At 37.8% G+C, this 19,805-nt stretch overlaps 1 protein-coding gene across 3 annotated transcripts in view; it reads left to right on the forward strand.

The window, feature by feature from the left end:
- The window catches only part of CLSTN1 (calsyntenin 1), a 64,190-nt gene that overhangs the window by 11,418 nt on the left and 32,967 nt on the right, over window positions 1-19,805 (forward strand). For all 3 annotated transcript variants that reach the window (XM_084651582.1, XM_084651584.1, XM_084651583.1), the window contains exon 2: window positions 14,190-14,312. In XM_084651582.1, the coding sequence (XP_084507708.1) occupies window positions 14,190-14,312 (123 nt within the window). The remainder of the gene's footprint in view (window positions 1-14,189; window positions 14,313-19,805) is intronic.

A 19,805-nucleotide genomic window follows, 5' to 3' on the forward strand; every position in this document is an offset into this window, starting at 1 on the left:
AGGCCTCAAAATTCATCCAATTTTTCCAGACATGAATTCATTCAACTCTTTTCGCATCTTTGGGTCTAAAGAATCATCACTCCCCTATTTTATAGATGGAAATAAAGTGAGGCTGTATGACTCGTCCATGGTCACATAGTAAATCTGTGGAAAAGCTGGCAATTAGACCCTTGAGTCAGTCCTGTGGTTTAATGGCAAGATCACTTTTTGTCTCCTAAATTATTATACACTTATTCAGTCTTCAGGTCTGTCTTCCAAGCTTGAGTAATGCAAGGCACTGACCAGGAGATAAAGATCGAGGTCTTTGGGGGGAAAAAAACCTCTATACAGTTCAGCATGTTGTAACCAGTCTGCTAAGTAACAACAGTAGCCTGTGTCCTCTTGTTCCCCCCCCCCCCCCCAGATGTTCTGGTTTAACTTGGATTTAAACTTGGAGAGTGGTCAGTTTGGATGAGCTATTACCAGCAGGAGAGTGAGTTTGTGTGTGTATGGGGGTGGGGGAGATGTGGGAAAACCTGGATTTGTGCAGGAAATAGCCCAACTTGATTGTCATGCACATTGTGTAAAAAGTTGTCACTTTGGATGGGCTATCACCAGCAGGAGAGTGAATTTGTGTGTGGGGGGGTGGAGGGTGAGAAAACCTGGATTTGTGCTGGAAATGGCCCACCTGATGATCACTTTAGATAAGCTATTACCAGCCGGACAGTGGGGTGGGAGGAGGTATTGTTTCATATTCTCTGTGTATATATAAAGTCTGCTGCAGTTTCCACAGTATGCATCCGATGAAGTGAGCTGTAGCTCACGAAAGCTTATGCTCAAATAAATTGGTTAGTCTCTAAGGTGCCACAAGTACTCCTTTTCTTTTTGCGAATACGGACTAACACGGCTGTTACTCTGAAACAGTAGATGTGAGCACTTTATGCCATAGTTGGGACCCTCCTTCTAGATGATGTCCTGGTATCCTTTCGCACTGAGGATACTTCTCTGGGGCAGGGAACTCCACTTATTAGGAAGAGACAGGTTATAATGATGGGCAATTTGATTCTTAGAAATATAGGTAGTTGAGTTTGTGATGATTGGGAGAACTACTAAATAAATTGTGTGCTGGGCAGGAAGGTTGCGAACCTTTTGATCCATCTAGATGGACTTGTGTGCAGTGCTGAGGAGGAGTTGGTGGTCGTAGTACATGTAGGTACTAATGACATAGGGAAAGGTAGGACAGAGGCTGTGGAGGCCAAATTTAGGCTGCTACGTAAGAGATTGAAGTCCAGGACCTCAATGGAAGCATTTTCTGAAGTGCTTCTAGTTCCACATTCAGGGCCAGTTAGATGAGCAGAACTGCCGGGTCTCATGAATGAAATGATGGTGTTGGGAGGAGGGATTTCGTTTTATTAGGGAATGGGAAACCTTTTGGGTAAGGAGGAGCCAGTACAGGAAGGATGGGCTCCATCTAAACCAAAATGGAACCAGATTGGTGGCATGTAAAATTAAAAAGATTGTAGAGGAGTTCTTAAACTAAGAGCTGGGAGAAAGCTGACAGGTGTGGAGGAGCACACAGTTTGGACAAAGATGTCCCTTAGGGGAGGATTTATTAAAAAGGTTACTCTATAATCTAGCAAAGAAGAGAGGATAGAAGTTGATGAAGTACAGGTAGATACTGAAGAGAAACAGTCAAATGATGTATTCATTACATCACATGAAGGCAGACAGCTAAATATTGACAGATTTTACAAGTGCTTGTATACAAATTCTAGAAACCTAAATACTAAGATGGGTGAATCTGAGGGTCTGGTATTAAATGAGTATATTGATATAATAGGCATCACAGAAACTTGGTGGAACAATGGTAATCAGTGGGACATGAAAATACCAGGATACAAAATATATACAAATCACAGAGTAGGTCATGCTGGCATGGGAGTGGGACTATATATGAAAGAGAGCATAGAATCAAATATAGTAAAAATCTTACATGAATCAAACCCTACCATAGAATCTCTGATAGAAATTTCATGCTTGAATAATAAGACTGTAGCTGTAGGCATATACTGCTGACAGGATCGTGATGGTGATCGTGAAATGTTCAGGAGAATAGAGTGGCTACATAAATAGAAACCCCAATTATAATGTGGGAGTTCAACTCTCCCCATATTGACTGTGTATATGTCATCTCAGGACAGGATAGTGAGAGAAAATTTCTAAACACCATTATTGCCTGCTTGTTGGAGGAGTTAGTCTTGTAACCCACAAGGAGTAAGGCAATTCTTGATTTAATCCTAAATGGAGTGCAGCATCTAGTCAAAGAGGTGGTTATAGCTGAACTGCTTGGTAATAGTGACCATAATGTGGTCATAATAGTGACCATCCCATAATTAAGTATAAACATCCTTGTGAGGGTGAAGATACCAAAGAAACACATCACAATTGTATTTAACATAAAAAAGGGGAGCTATACAAAAATGAAGAAGCTAGTTAAATAGAAATTTAAAGGAAGAATCACAAGGATGAAAAGCCTGCAAGCTATATGAAAACTGTTTAAAAACACCCTAATAGAGGCTCAAATTAAATGTACATCCCAAATAAAAAACAAACACAAAAATGTCACCATGGCTAAATATCAGAGTAAAAGAGGTGGTTAGAGACAAAAAGGCATCCTTTTAAAAATTGGAAGTCAAATCTGACTGAGGAAAATAGAAAGGAGCATAAACTCTGGCAAGTCAAGTGTAAAAGAAAAACTTGGCAAGTCAAAAAAGAATATGAAGAGAAACTAGTTAAGGATAGTTAAGAAAGTAACAGCAAAATATTGTTAAGTACATTCAGAAGCAGGAAGCCTGCCAAACAGTTAGTGGTTCTACTGGAAGATCAAGATCCTAAAGAAGCACTCAAGGAAGGCAAGGCCATAGCAGAGACAGTAATAAAAGGAGTACTTGTGGCACTTTAGAGACTAACAAATTTATTTGAGCTACAGCTCGCTTCATCGGATGCATTCAGACAGTAATGAATTCTTTGCATCAGTCTTCACCACAGAGGAAGCGAGGGAGATACCTGCACCACTCTTCTTAGATGACAGATCTGAGGAACTGTCTCAGACTGGTGTGTCAGTAGAGGAGATTTTGGAACTAATTGATAAATTCAACAATAAGAAGTCACGAAGGCCAGATAGTATTCACCCAAGAGTTCTGAAGAAACTCAAATAGGAAATTGCAGAGCTACTAACTGTGGTAAGTAACTTGTCGCTTAAATCAGCCTCTGTACCAGATAACTGCTGAAGATTTTTTTTTTTTTTTTTTTTTTTAAAGCTTGGAACATAAGGAAGTACTTTTTCACTCAATGCAGAGTCTGCCTGTGAAATTCATTGCTAGGGGATGTTGTGAGGGCCAAAAGTATAACTAGGTTCAAAAAAGAATTAGATAAGTTCTTGAAGGATAGGTCTATCAGTGGCTGTTCGCCAAGATGGTCAGGGATGCAACCACATGCTCTGGGTGTCCCTAAACCTCTGACTGCCATAAATGGCAACTGGACAACAGGGAACGGATTACTCTGTAACTGCCTGTTTTGTTCATTCTCTCTGAAGCATCTGGCACTAGGGAAGATGGACCTTTGGTATGTCCCAGAATGGCCATTCTTATGTTCAGTTTTCTGCACTGGCTCCTTATTGTATACTGGGTCAAATAGAAGGAATGGTCTTAATCTTCAAAACCTTTGATGGGTTGGACCCAGGTTACCTCAGAGTGCGCCCTTCTACATGACTGCAAAATTATATTTTTCCAGAAACAATAGAACCACTCAATCCAAACTGTTTGTGAACTCTGGAGACAGAATTCTTGCTGGTTGGCTTATGGCTTTGGAACTTCCTTCTGCAGGACATGAGAATGACCACAAAGCTCACTGACATTTGGACAAAATACAGGACTTATCTTTAATTTTCCCATGGTTATGGGGGGAAAAGGAACTTCCCCTCACAATTTTACTGGATTGCTATGGAGTCAGGAAATCAAAGTACAAGTTACTTATTTATTTTTTAGGGAGATCTGATATCATAGTGTGGTGCAGGGTATAAATACTTAAACGGTACAGATGGGTGAAAGTTGTATTTGACTTGGGCATGAATTCATTAAAGTAATTCTAAACTATATGTTACAATTTAAATGAACAAAATCACTAAACCCAGCATAATAGAATATTTTTAAAATGAAAATAAATGTTCTATAAATTTATTAAAATCAATACAATTACATCAAATAAAATTAGGTTGTTATATTAATGGAGTATCTTATTCCAGTGGACTTAATGGACAATGTCCATGTAGGGGTCATTAACCCCCACTGAAATTTAGCTATCTCTAGGGTGGGAAGTAGCATCCATCTTGCACCAGCAATATAACATATTTTTAAAGTAGTTAATGTGTTTTTAAAGGAAGAGTACAAGTGGTATTGGACAGTATATTATTACCTAAATTGAAATTAGGTGAGAATACTACAGTTAACACTCTTGCTTTTGTGAAAAGTTCTACTATATAGAGAGGGGGCTTAAACCAATACCTCTGATCTTAATACCACAATTTAAGTTCAAATGTAAGCTTTGCAGCTCTGGCCCATTTCTGCAACTACGACATGAGCATTTCTGCACTTGTTAATCAATTATACCAGTCATTACCAATTTCAGGGCTGGAGAAGAACCATTTCAGATATATCAAGGATATCTTCTTTGGACTAGTAAATTCAAATTTGAGAAACTGATTAGATGCAGAGAAAACAGGGAACTAGTCCTCCTCTTTCAAGCAGTGAATAAGTAGGCAGCAGAGAGATTTCAGTTTCATGGGAAACATGCTGGGCTCAGTAAATTATATAGTTTTGTTAATTTCCAGAGTAGTTATTCACCTGAAGGTTATGGAGGTTTGGAAGCTATCCGTATTCATACTTCAGCTCAGGCTATGAACACTTTCTCTCCAACTTTATATGGTCTCTAATAATAGAACTAGACCTAGTAGAGAATTAATGTAGGTAACAAGCCTGCACTGGGAGAGAGACTAGATAACTTCAGCTTCCTTACTTTCTGCAGTTTTAATGTCTCAAGCATTAAGCATTATGTTATTCCCTTGTAAAACTGTTCCAGAATCAAATAGAGTAAATTCAAATCAAATTTCTCACTGTGGGAAAGTTTCCTCATACTTAGCTGTAATTTTCATTTCATTACTTCATCCCATTCCTAGAATATCCACGTTGGGAGGGACCTCAGGAGGTCATCTAGTCCAACCCCCTGCTCAAAGCAGGACCAATCACCAATTTTTGCCCCAGATCCCTAAATGGCCCCCTCAAGCATTGAACTCACAACGCTGGGTTTAGCAGGCCAATGCTCAAACCACTGAGCTGTGCCTCCCCACACTGAGCTGTGCCTCCCCCCATTGCTTAAACCTATCCAAGGATTGCTTTAAAAATTGTCTGCAGCAGCCAGACTATGTCAGGTACGTGTACCTTTGGTGAGGTTATCTGTACGAAGAGTTCTATAAAGCCTTTATCTCAATAATTAATAGGCATTTCATTTCCATCATTATAATCTGTGTCATTTTCAAAGCTGCAGCTAAAATTCAAGAGGAAGTAATGTCTAGTATTCAAGAATCTCAGAACTTCATAAGGACTGAAATAGGTATTGTTATACCAGATTGTGTGAGGGAGAGTAGAGGCACAGAAACTGTGAACTGCAACCAAAGTTCAATAGTAAGTCTGTAGCAGAACAAGGAATAGAACCCACTCTTCAACCTACAGACCATGCTTCTCTCTTTTTCTCCAAAGTTTAGTGTGAATACATAGGTTCTATAAGACTGTATTCTTTAACTAACTCAAAGGGAACTGGAGTCTAATCTGGTTGACTTTTCCGTTTCCTCAGTTCTATGATACTTGTATATTTACTACATTAAAATCCACCTGGAGTCTTGCACGTGAAAAGAAATTGTTTTAATATAAAGATTATACGTTTATTTTTCCTGGGAATATGAAAGTGGTAGAAGGCTTTAAAATTACAGCTCTCTCACTGTTTAACACTGTATCACAGCAAGCAAAACAGAAGTGTTTGATCCAAGAGGAAGGCAGTGGGCTAAAGTTGCATGATATAATCAACAAAATTTGAATCTCTTGACCTTCAAGGCAAGAATCTTCTATTTATTCAAACCATTGAGGAGAGTAGTGACATTTTCAGAGGAGTTCATTTACACTCACATTGGTCACCATTATCTTGTAATGTGCTTATACTATACTTAATGATGTGTATATATTTTTATAGATTTTTGAACTAAATAAAGACTCTTAAGGAAATAATTTGTCTGAATAGTTTGTCATTGTATTAGACACCTAATTGACTGAGCTTGTGAAGCTCAATGATATTTAATTAGGCAATAATAGTGTACTTTAAATAATAATTCACTGATTTATTTCTCAAAGGAGTTGTTTTGACTTCAGTCTTTCTAACCTAGCTGTGAAGAATATTCCAGATGATGTGATCTTGTTTAACAGCCGCACCTCAAGCATGTCATTAAATGTTATTACACAAATTATCTGGAGGCCATGAAATGGTTTTTCTTCACACATCCTAGTCCTAGCTAGGTAGACTACCTAAAGCTGCAGTATCCCAGCTGCCACATCACATTTATAGAGATAAGATGCCCAAGGTGAGTGAGGTAATAGCTTGTATTGGACCAGCTTTTGTTGGTGAGAGAGATAAGCTTTTGAGTTTTCGCAGAGCTCTTCTTTAGGTCTGGGAATCCTACTCAGGGTGCCACTGTTAAATACAAGGTGGAGCAGATTGTTTAGCATAAATAGTTAACAAACATTTAAAGGGACCATTCCCTTATGCTAAACAATCTGTTTCACCTTGTATTTAACTGTGATACTCCAAGTACGTTTCTCAGACCTGCAGAAGAGCTTTGTGTAAGCTCAAAAGCTGCTTTCTCTCACCAGGAGAAGTTGGTGCAATAAAAGATATTCCCTCATCTCCTTGTCTCTCTAATAGTCTGGGACTGACATGGCCCAACTCTGTATACATCACATTTCTGACAGGTTCATTATCACCTCTCAAGGAAACAAACAATGCCTGTTATATTGATGAATGCACTATAAGGTGGGTAGAAAGCTGGCTAGATTGTCGGGCTCAACGGGTAGTGATCAATGGCTCCATGTCTAGTTGGCAGCCGGTATCAAGTGGAGTGCCCCAAGGGTCGGTCCTGGGGCCGGTTTTGTTCAATATCTTCATAAACGATCTGGAGGATGGTGTGGATTGCACTCTCAGCAAATTTGCGGATGATACTGAACTGGGAGGAGTGGTAGATACGCTGGAAGGGAGGGATAGGATACAGAAGGACCTAGACAAATTGGAGGATTGGGCCAAAAGGAATCTGATGAGGTTCAAGAAGGATAAGTGCAGGGTCCTGCACTTAGGACGGAAGAACCCAATGCACAGCTACAGACTAGGGACCGAATGGCTAGGCAGCAGTTCTGCGGAAAAGGACCTAGGGGTGACAGTGGACGAGAAGCTGGATATGAGTCAGCAGTGTGCCCTTGTTGCCAAGAAGGCCAATGGCATTTTGGGATGTATAAGTAGGGACACTGCCAGTAGATCAAGGGATGTGATCGTTCCCCTCTATTCGACATTGGTGAGGCCTCCTCTGGAGTACTGTGTCCAGTTTTGGGCCCCACACTTCAAGAAGGATGTGGATAAATTGGAGAGAGTCCAGCGAAGGGCAACAAAAATGATTAGGGGACTGGAACACATGAGTTATGAGGAGAGGCTGAGGGAGCTGGGATTGTTTAGCCTGCAGAAGAGAAGAATGAGGGGGGATTTGATAGCTGCTTTCAACTACCTGAAAGGGGGTTCCAAAGAGGATGGCTCTAGACTGTTCTCAATGGTAGCAGATGACAGAACGAGGAGTAGTGGTCTCAAGTTGCAGTGGGGGAGGTTTAGATTGGATATTAGGAAAAACTTTTTCACTAAGAGGGTGGTGAAACACTGGAATGCGTTACCTAGGGAGGTGGTAGAATCTCCTTCCTTAGAGGTTTTTAAGGTCAGGCTTGACAAAGCCCTGGCTGGGATGATTTAACTGGGAATTGGTCCTGCTTCGAGCAGGGGGTTGGACTAGATGACCTTCTGGGGTCCCTTCCAACCCTGATATTCTATGATTCTATTAGGTTAATTTGCCCCACAACATGTTAGAAAAGACTTGCAATAGGAAAGAACAGGGCATCCACAGTGGGAAAAAGTAACATGTACAGACCTAATTGAACATGCATGAGCAGTTCTAAAAAAAAGTCACTGGGATTAAGCTTTTTTAATTCTTCTCCTGCTTCTTCTTTTTTTAAATTTAAAGGGGTGTGTGCTAAATGCAATGCTGATGTAATTATAACTCACTCAACGCATTTACACCTCTCAATGCCAGGACTCAATCTGGTACTCTTTTCTTAACGTTAATTACTATTAAAAAGTCAGGAAATCCTCATTTGAGGTTCCCATACCAACCTTAACACTCCCCACTTGCACATATACATTAGGTTTTTTTTCATCCTTTTGTGCGTCTGTAAGAAATAGCAGAAATTTCTGCCTATCGCTTGATCTGACAAGTCACACCCTTTACTGTAAGCTGCTGCTGTTAGAGAAGCAAAATGCCTAGAGTACCACACTTTCTCAGATTATCCTGCAGAACTATCTGTAGCAATATGAATTAGCATTAGCAGAAACTTGGGTGCTCCATTTCTCATTGTATGAGAAACTGGACATAGTCTACAGTGAGGGTATGTCTACACTGCAGCTGGTATAGTGGTACAGCTGTGGCAGTGCAGCTGTGCCACTGTACCACCATAGTGTAGATGTGTTTTACAATGATGGAAGGGGTTTCTCCACTGATGTAGTTAATCTACCTCTTTGAGAGGCAGTAGCTAATTTGACAGAAGAGTTACTCCATCAACCTACCTCTCTCTGCACTGGGGGTTTGGCTAACCTAACCATGGAATTTTGTGCGAAATTTAAGTGTAGACTAGGCCTCAATGAATTTTTTTAAAACTTGTGTTCAGCAAAGCAGATAGCATATCAGGCATTGATGCTCCCCACTCCCCATTGCTTAATAGCAATTGCCATTAGACAGATTAAGAATTTGACAGGTGCTTGGACTGACCTTGCAAAACAGAGCATGTTGCTGGCTCATGTGTGAATGTTAGCGGCTCTAACCTGACATTTAAATTTTCCTTTTATATTACCAACATCAGGACAAAGGAGGCTGTTTAGCTACTGCTTTCTTAATTTTGTTGGTGGGAGTTTTATATTTAAAATTCCATCTTAATAGGTAAATGAGTGCTATTTTAAAGCAGTGTGGATAAAAATCAGTGTTTTTTATTTTAAAAAAAGAACTGGATTTAAGCCTGTTTAAAAGGAAATATGAGTTAAATACAAAATACATTAAGGCCTAAACTTCTTATCTCTTGAAACAATTAAATAAAAAATAAATATGCTGAATCCAGGCGCTTCTGTCAAAAACTTTCAATTAAAGGCTGTTTTTCTATATAAAGAGAGATTTCCCCCCTCCGATTCTCACTTCTGAGATCAAGCTTTATAAATATGGCACAATAGTAGTAAATAGCAATATATCATTCACCATTTTGTAACATACTAAAAATGAATAAGAATCTGAAAATATTAAGTTATGTAGTTGCTTAAATAATTTTATATAGTTATAGTGTACCCTACTGAGTAGCAAAAGATGTATCAAGTCTAGTGGTAAGATTCTTTTATAAGTAAATCAACGTGTTTTAATGGTTATATCAACCAATGAGAATGCACCTTTCTTTAGAAAATAACTGAAGTGCAAATGGAAAAGTTGATTAAATGATTTAAATCAAGGCTTTCCACTTGGTGATTTAAATCAATGCACACTATTTTAACGATGACTAGCAGAGTTAAAGTAAAATTCAGTCTGCAGTCATTCGTGTGTCCAGGAAGTTTCTCTTATTCAACTGAATTAAATGTGAGCTAGGATATAATGTTGTCACATATTCATCATGGGATTTACAGCAGATTCCAGCAGGGGCTGATAAAGTTAGGATGAATATTGTGTTTCAGAGAAACCAGTGTAACTTAACCTGTTTATGTGACAGGAGATTAACAGCAGATTATGCATGTTGTGAATGTCAGAGCTAAAGTGGGCTGCCTCTGTTTTATTTTGAACTGAATATTTCAAGGGCCTTTGGAAAGAGTTTAACCTTGTTTTGTTTTTTTGGACAGGCTTTTGGAATCCTTCTAGTTTTCTGACAAACTGAAGGAAAATCAGACTGACAAAACCATTGTTCGTTATCTAACAAACTGTCATTGGACTCTAGTAGTGTTCAGAGCATATAATGTTATATAAACCAATTGTGATTTGTCAAAGGTGAAATAAGTAACTATTAAGCATTATGTAAATACTTGATGTTTAATGAAACCTATTTAGTAAAGTATTGTACATAGGCCATGTCCAATACTCAGAAAATGCTGGCTTAAGAATTTTTGGCAGTGCTAGAAGGGTCTGACTGACACACCTTTAGTTTGTAGAACTTCATTTAAAAAAAAAATGTGGGAAAGGTTGCTATTATGAGACCATTCCGTAAACTACTAATTTCAGTAGTGGGTTCTGACTAAAAATCAATGTCCGGATATGGCCTAAACTTGGTACAGAGACAGCGTTATCTGCAGAAAGGAGTTGAGTGCTTTCACCAAAGCAAACAATTTTTAAGAGAAGCATGTGGACTTTTGGGTTGGAGAGATAGCTCTTACGGTTTGGTTCAGCCTCTACTGTTTATGGACTCTGCAATCCTATAACTTAGATTCATAGATACTAAGGTCAGAAGGGACCATTATGATCATCTAGTCTGACCTCCTGCAGAATGCAGGCCACAGAATTTCACCCACCCACTCCTGCGAAAAGCCTCTCACCTATATCTGAGCTATTGAAGTCCTAAGTATAGGTGAAAATTTGTGCCTCTACTGTAGTCTCACCTTGCCTAAAGTGTGAGATTCAGACTTGGGAACTGAACCTGGATCCCTTGTATGGCAGTTAGCTAAAATCACAATTGCAGCTAGTGTTTCTGCTAAATAAGGATGTCTTAACGTTTTAACTGAATGTTTTGTCAGAACTACTAGTTTCTCTTCCAATATAAGGCAAACCAGTTTATTTATTTATTCAGAATAAAAACCAATGTATATGCTAATAAGAAAACTCTTACTATAACTAGGATTTACAGTTTTAAAAATAGAAATAAATTATCTTAAACATCTGGCTCAGGATATCCGTTAGTCACATAATTGTTTGACTAATGTATTGAAAGCCAGGCTTACTGTAGGGTCTGTTCTATACTTGAAAGTTTTTCTGGCACAGCTATGTCAATTGGGTGTGATTTTTGTTTTTATTTTTAACCTCTTCCTCCCACCCATGATGTAGCTGGGGTGGCAAAATATGGTTGGTAAAGGAAAAATTACCCATGTTGTGAAATAGCAATTGTGCAAAAATTAGTGGACCACAAGTGTATATTTTACCATGGATGTCTGATAAATCATACATCCTTGCCATTCAACAAGAACATAATTCTGCTCATTTTAAATCTGCAGTGGTGTAGTTCAGCTTTTTGTAAGCACTTAAATTAGAATAGTTAATGTGTATGGTTTTGTTACTTGTAGCAAAAGGAAATGTAATGAGTTGGCCTTCAGTTACTCAAACTTGTCTGAAGCTTCAGGACAGCTGCAACAACTGGTCAGTTTTCCGCATAAGACAAAGTATGTTCAGTTCTTCTTCGAGTGCTTGTTCATGTCGATTCCAATCAGGTGTGCACGCACTGCATGTACGGTTGTCGGAAAGTTTTCCCTTAACAGCTCCTGTTGGGTTGGCTGTGGAACTCCCTGGAGTGGCGCCTTCATGGCGCTTAATATATGACCCTGCCAACCCGACCCCCTGCTTCAGTTCCTTCTTACAACTCTGGCTAGTTGTTTAATGTACACTGACTTCAGTTTGCAGAGTCTAGCACTGTGAATGTTGAGATACTATGTAGACAAAAGCATCCTGAAGGATAAAAATCTAAATGTTTATCAGGTGTGAGGATTATAGGCAAGATTCCCTATTAAGTTTTAATAGGAGTTCAAGTCTGAACAAAAATGCCTTCCCCCTTCTCAATCAGGCTATGTTTCCTTGGTGTATGATGTAAGTTTTCCAGACCTCCATAAGGTCCTCCAAGAAAAGCATTGTGGACAAGACCCTGGAATGTGTACTGTATAAATAAGAAGAACCAAGTCCCTGCCTCTTTATTTTTGAGCAGGCAGTGAGACATCTTGGGCCTTTTTCAAACATGAAAAAGCAAGAAAGGGACAAATCCATTTTCTTTCTGTACAGGTTACTTTTATCTGCATTTGATATAATTGCACAAAGGAAAAGGAGTTGGTAGTTTTGTTGGTGGTATGGACCTTGCATATTTGAGTGTTTGTTTCAGCAACACAGTCCTTCATGGGGTGGAATTAAAATACTTTAAATAAATGTATATCACTTGTTTCTGCATTATTTGTGCATATGTGTGAGTAAAGTTGAAACTCCCTTACTTTCTTTCCAAGCTGTATATTAGATTGTTGTTAGAAATAAGTTCACTAAAATAAAAAGTGGAACTCTGTTTTTGGCCAGGAATGGCTTTAAAGAGGAGAAAAGCTACCCTCCATGTCCACTGCTCTTTGAACTTAATTCTGGTAGATCAGAAACCACTATTATGGGTTAGTACTATGGAGGAGTTCAAAATTATGCAACACTGGAGGAACTTTTTTCATAATTTAATTTGTTCATATGCAGGTATACAGAATACATAGGACATAGCTATTTTCTGAGTATCTTCAACCAGTTAAGCTGAAACTTGAGTTCTGGTAAAGAAAAAGGCAGCATTTTTAGAACTGATACTTTAGATCACTAATTGCCTGTTATATGATGATGACAAATGCAGCTAGACCCACTTTCTCACATTATTTTTTTTTTTAACTAATTGGTGCATTGTTTGCAGTTAGTATCTTGTAATTGTTTCAGTTCATGAAATCTTGGTGTATATGCTTAAGTCAGGCATGGGGGTTACTCCAAAAAAGTGCAGAGCTGAATGGTTCTGCCTTGCTTTTGAGGGGAGGAGGAGAGGAGAGACCTATTGGTGATTGTACATATTAGGACCTTAATGGACCACCAAAACAAACTACTTTTCAAAGCTGACAGGTAGCAATGTTGTATCTCTTTAGAGTATCTGTTTATGTAATTATTTAACTCTAGTACTTAGATGTACATTTGCAGTGAGAATGTTGCTCTTGAAGCTTATGTGCAAGAACCTGCAGTTTCTTACATCTGTGGTATTGGTAGATTTTCCAGTCTCCTTGAACACTTAATAGTAAAAAGGTGCTGTAAATACAAAGGTTAAGCATGTAATTGGATTGGTGTTATGCTGAGCATTAAGTGGAGCAGTAGGAAGAGCAGTGAGGTTGTGTGGAAAATAAGCAGTCCTCTCATTTTATTCCTTAAACCTGCTTTTAAATTTAAATTAATTTATCTTAGCTTTAAATAAAATATGACTTGTAATTTTTCTGTAACTTTCTTAAAAAGAGAATTTCATACACACAAAATGTGCAAGATTGACATGAGTGTAGATAGAAGTAAAAAACAAAACCAAAGCAGATGTTGCATCAGCAACAGTAGTCTCCATGAAGTGGCCTTGAAAAATCGCCATGAAAAAATTTGAGCCCTGGCACAGGCAATTCATCTTCTTTGTTCTGATGACTGGTTAATAATAAAAAAATGAATTTCACTTGCCTGTCTAAAGCAACTCTCTTCATGAGTGGGTAAACAGAACTTTGCAAAGCTGCTATAGAGAGAAATTGGTGAGCTGTTCGTATCAGTAAAAGGTTCTTGCATATGTATCTGTATACAAAAAGAAAGTATTTGCAGATGAAGGTATAGACAGAAAACTTTTTTTTTTTTTTTAAATAAAGAACACTTTGGGAAAATGGAGGCATAAATGCATGTAACATTAAGAAACCAGATTTCTTTGTTTTAATAATGTGCTGGTTCAAAATCTGAAAACTCAAAGTGGGAAAACATTTTCAGTATTTTAATAACTTTTAAAATAAAAATTAACTTTGTTTCCATAATCTTTTATTGTTCTTTATAGTTAACAAGCACAAGCCATGGATTGAAACGACATATCATGGTATAGTTACAGAAAATGACAACACAGTACTCCTGGATCCCCCCTTGATAGCCCTGGATAAAGATGCGCCTCTGCGGTTTGCAGGTACAGAATCTATCTTTATTGGTTTTTCCATTGATGTAAGTTCTTGTTTGTTAGAGATGCTGTGTGTTACTCAGCATTTTTTTTCCTAATGAACTGCAGCTTAAGAATGCTTCCTAAGGTTTTCCATAGCAAATGTTGGTTCATGATACTGGGTTTGTGTTTAAAAGATACAGCTCTTCTAAACAAGAGGTTGTTGTATCTTGCAGACTAGAGGTTTTATGCTTACACATTTCACTTCACAAGGAACATCCAGACAGACTGGTACAAGTGTAGACTTTAACCATCTCTTAAATACTTGTGCTCCAGATAACAGTTGCACCATTCAACACAGAAAACGTTCTGCGAAAGTCCGTTTTCTTATCATTCTGAAAGGACCCACCATTTATCTTCATAGTCTTCTTGGCTTGTGCTGGTTCTCAATTATAGACTGAAGGGGTTTGGTGAGGGTATGATTAATTGCTATCAGGATTAATGTTGTGTTCCTTTTGCACCATTTTTGGATTGAGGTTTTCTGCAGAAATCCAAAGGGTCAGTTTATTCAGTAATGTTGGATAATCTTTGGAAATGGATATCCTTTTCTACCTCTACAGTCACTCAGTCTAGTAGTTAATGCTATCCATATGCTTCCTCTGTGTTAGGAGATGAGAAGATATCTTATTTGTCTGTCCTGTTTTCTATATTAAAGTTAGTATTATGGAGTATCTTAAGCATCTTTTTTTTATCCCAGTAATATAGCTTGTTAGCTGAGGATCCTTTAGCCTGAAGTATAATGTTAGAAATCTGATTGCCAATCAGAGTAGCCTGGGAAGAATTCTGCATCCTCTTGGTAGGGAGACTGACTGTTCCTCTTAAGCCCTCTTAAGTGACCAACTAAAATACCTCATGGTCTGAATGCAGAATGCCTTAGTTTCTATATTGAAAGTGTCATATATAGTTTGGCCTGTTCTTGCCATAGGGCAGAAAATATATCCAGAAAATTGAGTTTTGCATCTGCATATTGATCTATTTATAAATTCATGGTACGCCCACATCTTGAAAACTGCATGCAAATCTGGTCGCCCCATCTCAAAAAAGATATCTTGGGATTGGAAAAGGTACAGAAAAGGGCAACAAAAATGATTAGGGATATGGAAGCTGTTCCATATCCCTAATGAGAAGAAATTAATAAGACTTTTCAGCTTGGAAAAGAGACAGGTGGGGGGAATATGGTAGAGGTCTATAAAATTGTAACTAGTGTGGAGAAAGTAAATAAGAAAGTCTTGTTTGTTCCTTCTCATAACACAAGAACCAGGAGTCATTTAATGAAAATAATAGGCAGCAGTTTTAAAACAAACAGAAGGAAGTATTTTTTCACATATTCACAGTCATTCTGTGGAACTCTCTGCCAGAGGATGTTGTGAAGGCCAAGACTATAACGGGGTTCAAAAAAGAACTGGATAAGTTCATAGAGGATAGGTCCATCAATGGCTATTAGCCAAGATGGGCAGGGATGCAAAACCATGCTTTGAAGTGTCTCTAGCCTCTGTTTGCCACAAGCAGGGAATGGGCTACAGGGGATGAATCACTTGGTTGCCTGTTCTGTTTGTTCCCTCTGAAGCACCTAGCATTGGCCACTGTCAGAAGACAGGATACTGACCTAGATGGACCTTTTGGTCTGACCCAGTATGGCCGTTCTTAGAGTGCTTACTTCTGGTAGCTAATCATAAATGTACATCTTATCATTTTTATATCCCTTAAAAATCCCATCAAGTTACTATGGCATTATGGTAGTACTTAAAGGCTTCAGTAGAGGTGGAGACTCATTCTAGTAGGTGCCATACAGATACATAGAGTGCCAGTCGCAGTACCAAAGAGCTTTTAATATAAATAGACCAGAAAAATAAAGGGAGATAGGTAGTATTGTTATACTTTGTTTTGCAGATAGGGAACTGAAGCACAGAGTAAGTGATTTGTCCTAGCTTGCACAAGACATCTAGGAATTGGATCCAGATCTCCTGGTCCATAAGCAGATGCCTCAGCAGCAAGACCATCCTCTTGCTAATGTGCTTCAAGTGAACACTAAAGAAAGCAGTCTCTAAGCTATTGGATAAAACGTTAGTTATTTGAAGATAGGCTGTGTTTTACTTTTTACATGGGAATAATGGCTTTCAGTTTCAGAAAGAAATTGTTGCTGATGACTATGTTTAAAGATACAGTAGCCAACAATGGGATACAGCTATCCCACAGATAGTCTCTTTGCTTGGGCTAGATATAAGAAGATTGTGTTTGAAGGACATTTCATGTTTTCAGCTCTCAGCCCGAATGAGATGTTTGTCTGCAGACACTTTCTTGTATAAGTAAAATCTTAAAGAATCTAGAGTTCCTGTAAAATAGTTGGAACTAGAGGCAATTCAACATTCTAGGCCTTATCAAGTTTAGGAATTTATCTTTTATTTGCAGCCTGGCAATAAAGACTGGAAATGATATGGAAATGAACTTACTAAATCAGCAGCCAGCTGAAATGTTGAGTATTCTAATTGTGTCAAGTGTTATGGATGTACTGGTCACAACTCCCTAGCTAAGAGTGCACTTACAGCAGGGATTTAACCTCTTTATGTATGAATATAAAGCCTATTCTGCCAAATATATAGCGCTTACACTTTAAGTACAGAACTAATTTTACAAGAATTTACAAGACAATCTACAAATTTATTTGAGCTGAAATTAATTTAAAACTGGGTCCTTTGACACAGGATGCTAAGCTTCATAGTCTTTTTCTTGTCAAGAATGATCTTAACAGGATGATACTCTTCAAACTGTCTGTATAGCTAAAAGTAACTGAAATCTTACGTATAGGCTATAATTTGAAGAAGTAGGCTGTAGCTGAGTTATAAATGACTATATCTAATTGTAGCTATGTAAACTACAGACAGGGTCAGGTCAACAGCTCAGGTAATTTTTAAGAGGAGCCATTGTCACCCTTCTTATACAGCTAATTTACATGAAACAATTACATTGGTTGTAATAAATCCACGATAGGAAGACTAGATAACTTGGGGGGAAATGTCTTTTAGAAATCAGTTTAATTTGGGACCATAAACACTTAACATTATAATGATTTTAAAAACTTATCACATGTCTTTACAGGACAGAGTTAAGATTCTTTGGTATCTTAATGTCTTTGGATTTCTTAAGTGTAACCATAACCCTGAATTTCGTGAGTTTTGTAATGATTGGTTTTGAGAAAACTGCAGCATCCTGTAATGGTTCACCCTTAAATTAATTATATTTACATTCAATCTTTAAACTAAATTAAAATGTAGTTTATCTTGGAATTGGAGACTGTTCTAATTTACCAGACCCTCTAACAGCTAACTTAGAAAGATACTTATCTGTAGCAAGAACAGACTTAATAAAGTTCTAACCATCTAATTATTGATCTCCTCACTTGTGTGCATCTGTCCCTTCTAGTACAAGGGAAAAGAAAACCATGCATAGAGAGGTGGCTCTCAATAAGAGTATGTAGATCAGTTACCAGCTTGCTCCCTCCCCAGTGATTCTTAACCATGGGTATTCTTAGAATTCCATGTTGTTCTACAGGTATGCACAGAGACTATTAAACAAAAAATAATCTAATAATGATATAGGAAGACAGACCTTCCGTCCTGTTGATTAAGAAAAGAGGATAGGACTTCTTTCTTACTGTTCAGAAATACTTCAAATGCTTGCCTTAATAGTCAATTGATGCTATGCAGTAGTTTGTAAAAGCAACAGATTAGGTATTCTGTATCTGCTGGGCAGTAAATGTTTTGGTACATTTAAAGTATAATTAAGCTTTAAGAAAACACTTGCAGGATATGTTCATATACCATATCAAATTTGTGAAGAGGAGGTTCAAGATTAGAGCATCATGTTACTTTACAAAACAACTCCTGTGTAGTGGTAGCAGTAAAAATATGTATGTAAACCTGCTTTACCTTAGCAAGTGCCTGTGACAATTGTAAGCTGACTTAATTGTGAGTTTAAATAAACATTAATACTGTGACTTCCAAGGAAACTAAAATTAGCAAAGTCCGAAGGGCAACAGTCTCAAATTGGCTAAGATCCTAGACTTTTATATGGTGTACATAAACAAAATATGCCGAGGGCTTTCCTTTATGTATTCAGAGCTGGTGGACTCGTATATTTAAATTCCTGATGACAAATACATTATGAGAATTTCTAAAAGTATTTGTCTAGCATTAAATAGGACAGTACTCTAATTTCCTTTTGAGGAGTGAAGATGTGGGCGTGGTGCTGAATCAGCATGATGACCTATTCTGGATTGGCTTATGCATATCTTAGAACAGAGAATAGTATTGTCATTGTCCAGCATCATTTTTGTGGGTGTTTAAGTGAGAAACCCTGTTAGAACAGTGACAAAATGTTGTCATAGCAAAACAAAGAGCTTCAGATTAATTGTTTTATTCTGCTTTAAGTGGTAAAGACTTAAATTGGTTAGACATGCACAATTTGTGTTGCCTAAAAGAGCTGAAGTTCTAATAAACTGCCCTTGCTTGTAGAAATTAAACCACTTCTTAAACTCTAATTTGGTTTTAAAATATTTAAAGTGAACTATTTAACCACTCTGATCATCCTCCATGTTATCCATCTTGAAACCTGTCAATGTGCTTTAATAATGCATTGAATTGTGGGACAAGGAACAGCAGTATTTTATGATTCATTAATATTGCTTTGCTCACTTGAATTGCACTATGGACGGTTCCCAATATTATGGCTTAACTATGATTACACATTCAAAGAATCCCAGGTGTTTGAAGCTAAATGTGATTATCCAAATATCTGCTTCCAAGTTAATTTGAGTGATTGGACATATGGAATATAACATATTTAAATAAAAGCAGGGATCTGAACGTGGTCCTACCAAATTGCCTTGTCTTGCTTTCTGACGTCAAAGTAGTCCCTGTGTAATAAATCTTGCTGATACCCTATTATGTATCATGGGAATGCCTGGGGAGGATGACTGACAAAGTTGTGCAGTGAATCCTGTGTGAAAGCACTTCTACACTACAAATCTAGCTGTTGGGAGAATATGGTCAAATATAACTTTTTTTTTTCCTGGGACAATCACATTTTGAGTATAAATGAGATCAAACTGTTTAAAAATCATGCTAATGCCTTAAATTCTTAGCATACAAGGAACTTCTATCTACACTTCAATAAGGAACTATGCTTTTATGGTGCTTGTGGCACTGGGTCCCTCAAAACTGTTGAATTTGCAGTGTTGATGGACTTTAAATGGGTTTAAAGTAGGACTTTGTTTGAGATGAGCCACTAGTGGAATTAAGATTCTTCGGCATGATTATAATAGAGTTTTTAAAAGGTGGTAGTTAACCACTCTTAAACCATGTTATTTAGCTTTCCCCATATTAATAAATATAAAGAGGGCCCCCACAAAAATATTTCTTGGACTAGGAATCTTTGTGTTTAGAGAGTACATGTGTATGCAACTCT

The sequence above is a fragment of the Lepidochelys olivacea genome (assembly GCF_965140295.1).
Source record: "Lepidochelys olivacea isolate rLepOli2 genome assembly, chromosome: 18".
Lineage (NCBI taxonomy): Eukaryota > Metazoa > Chordata > Testudines > Cheloniidae > Lepidochelys > Lepidochelys olivacea.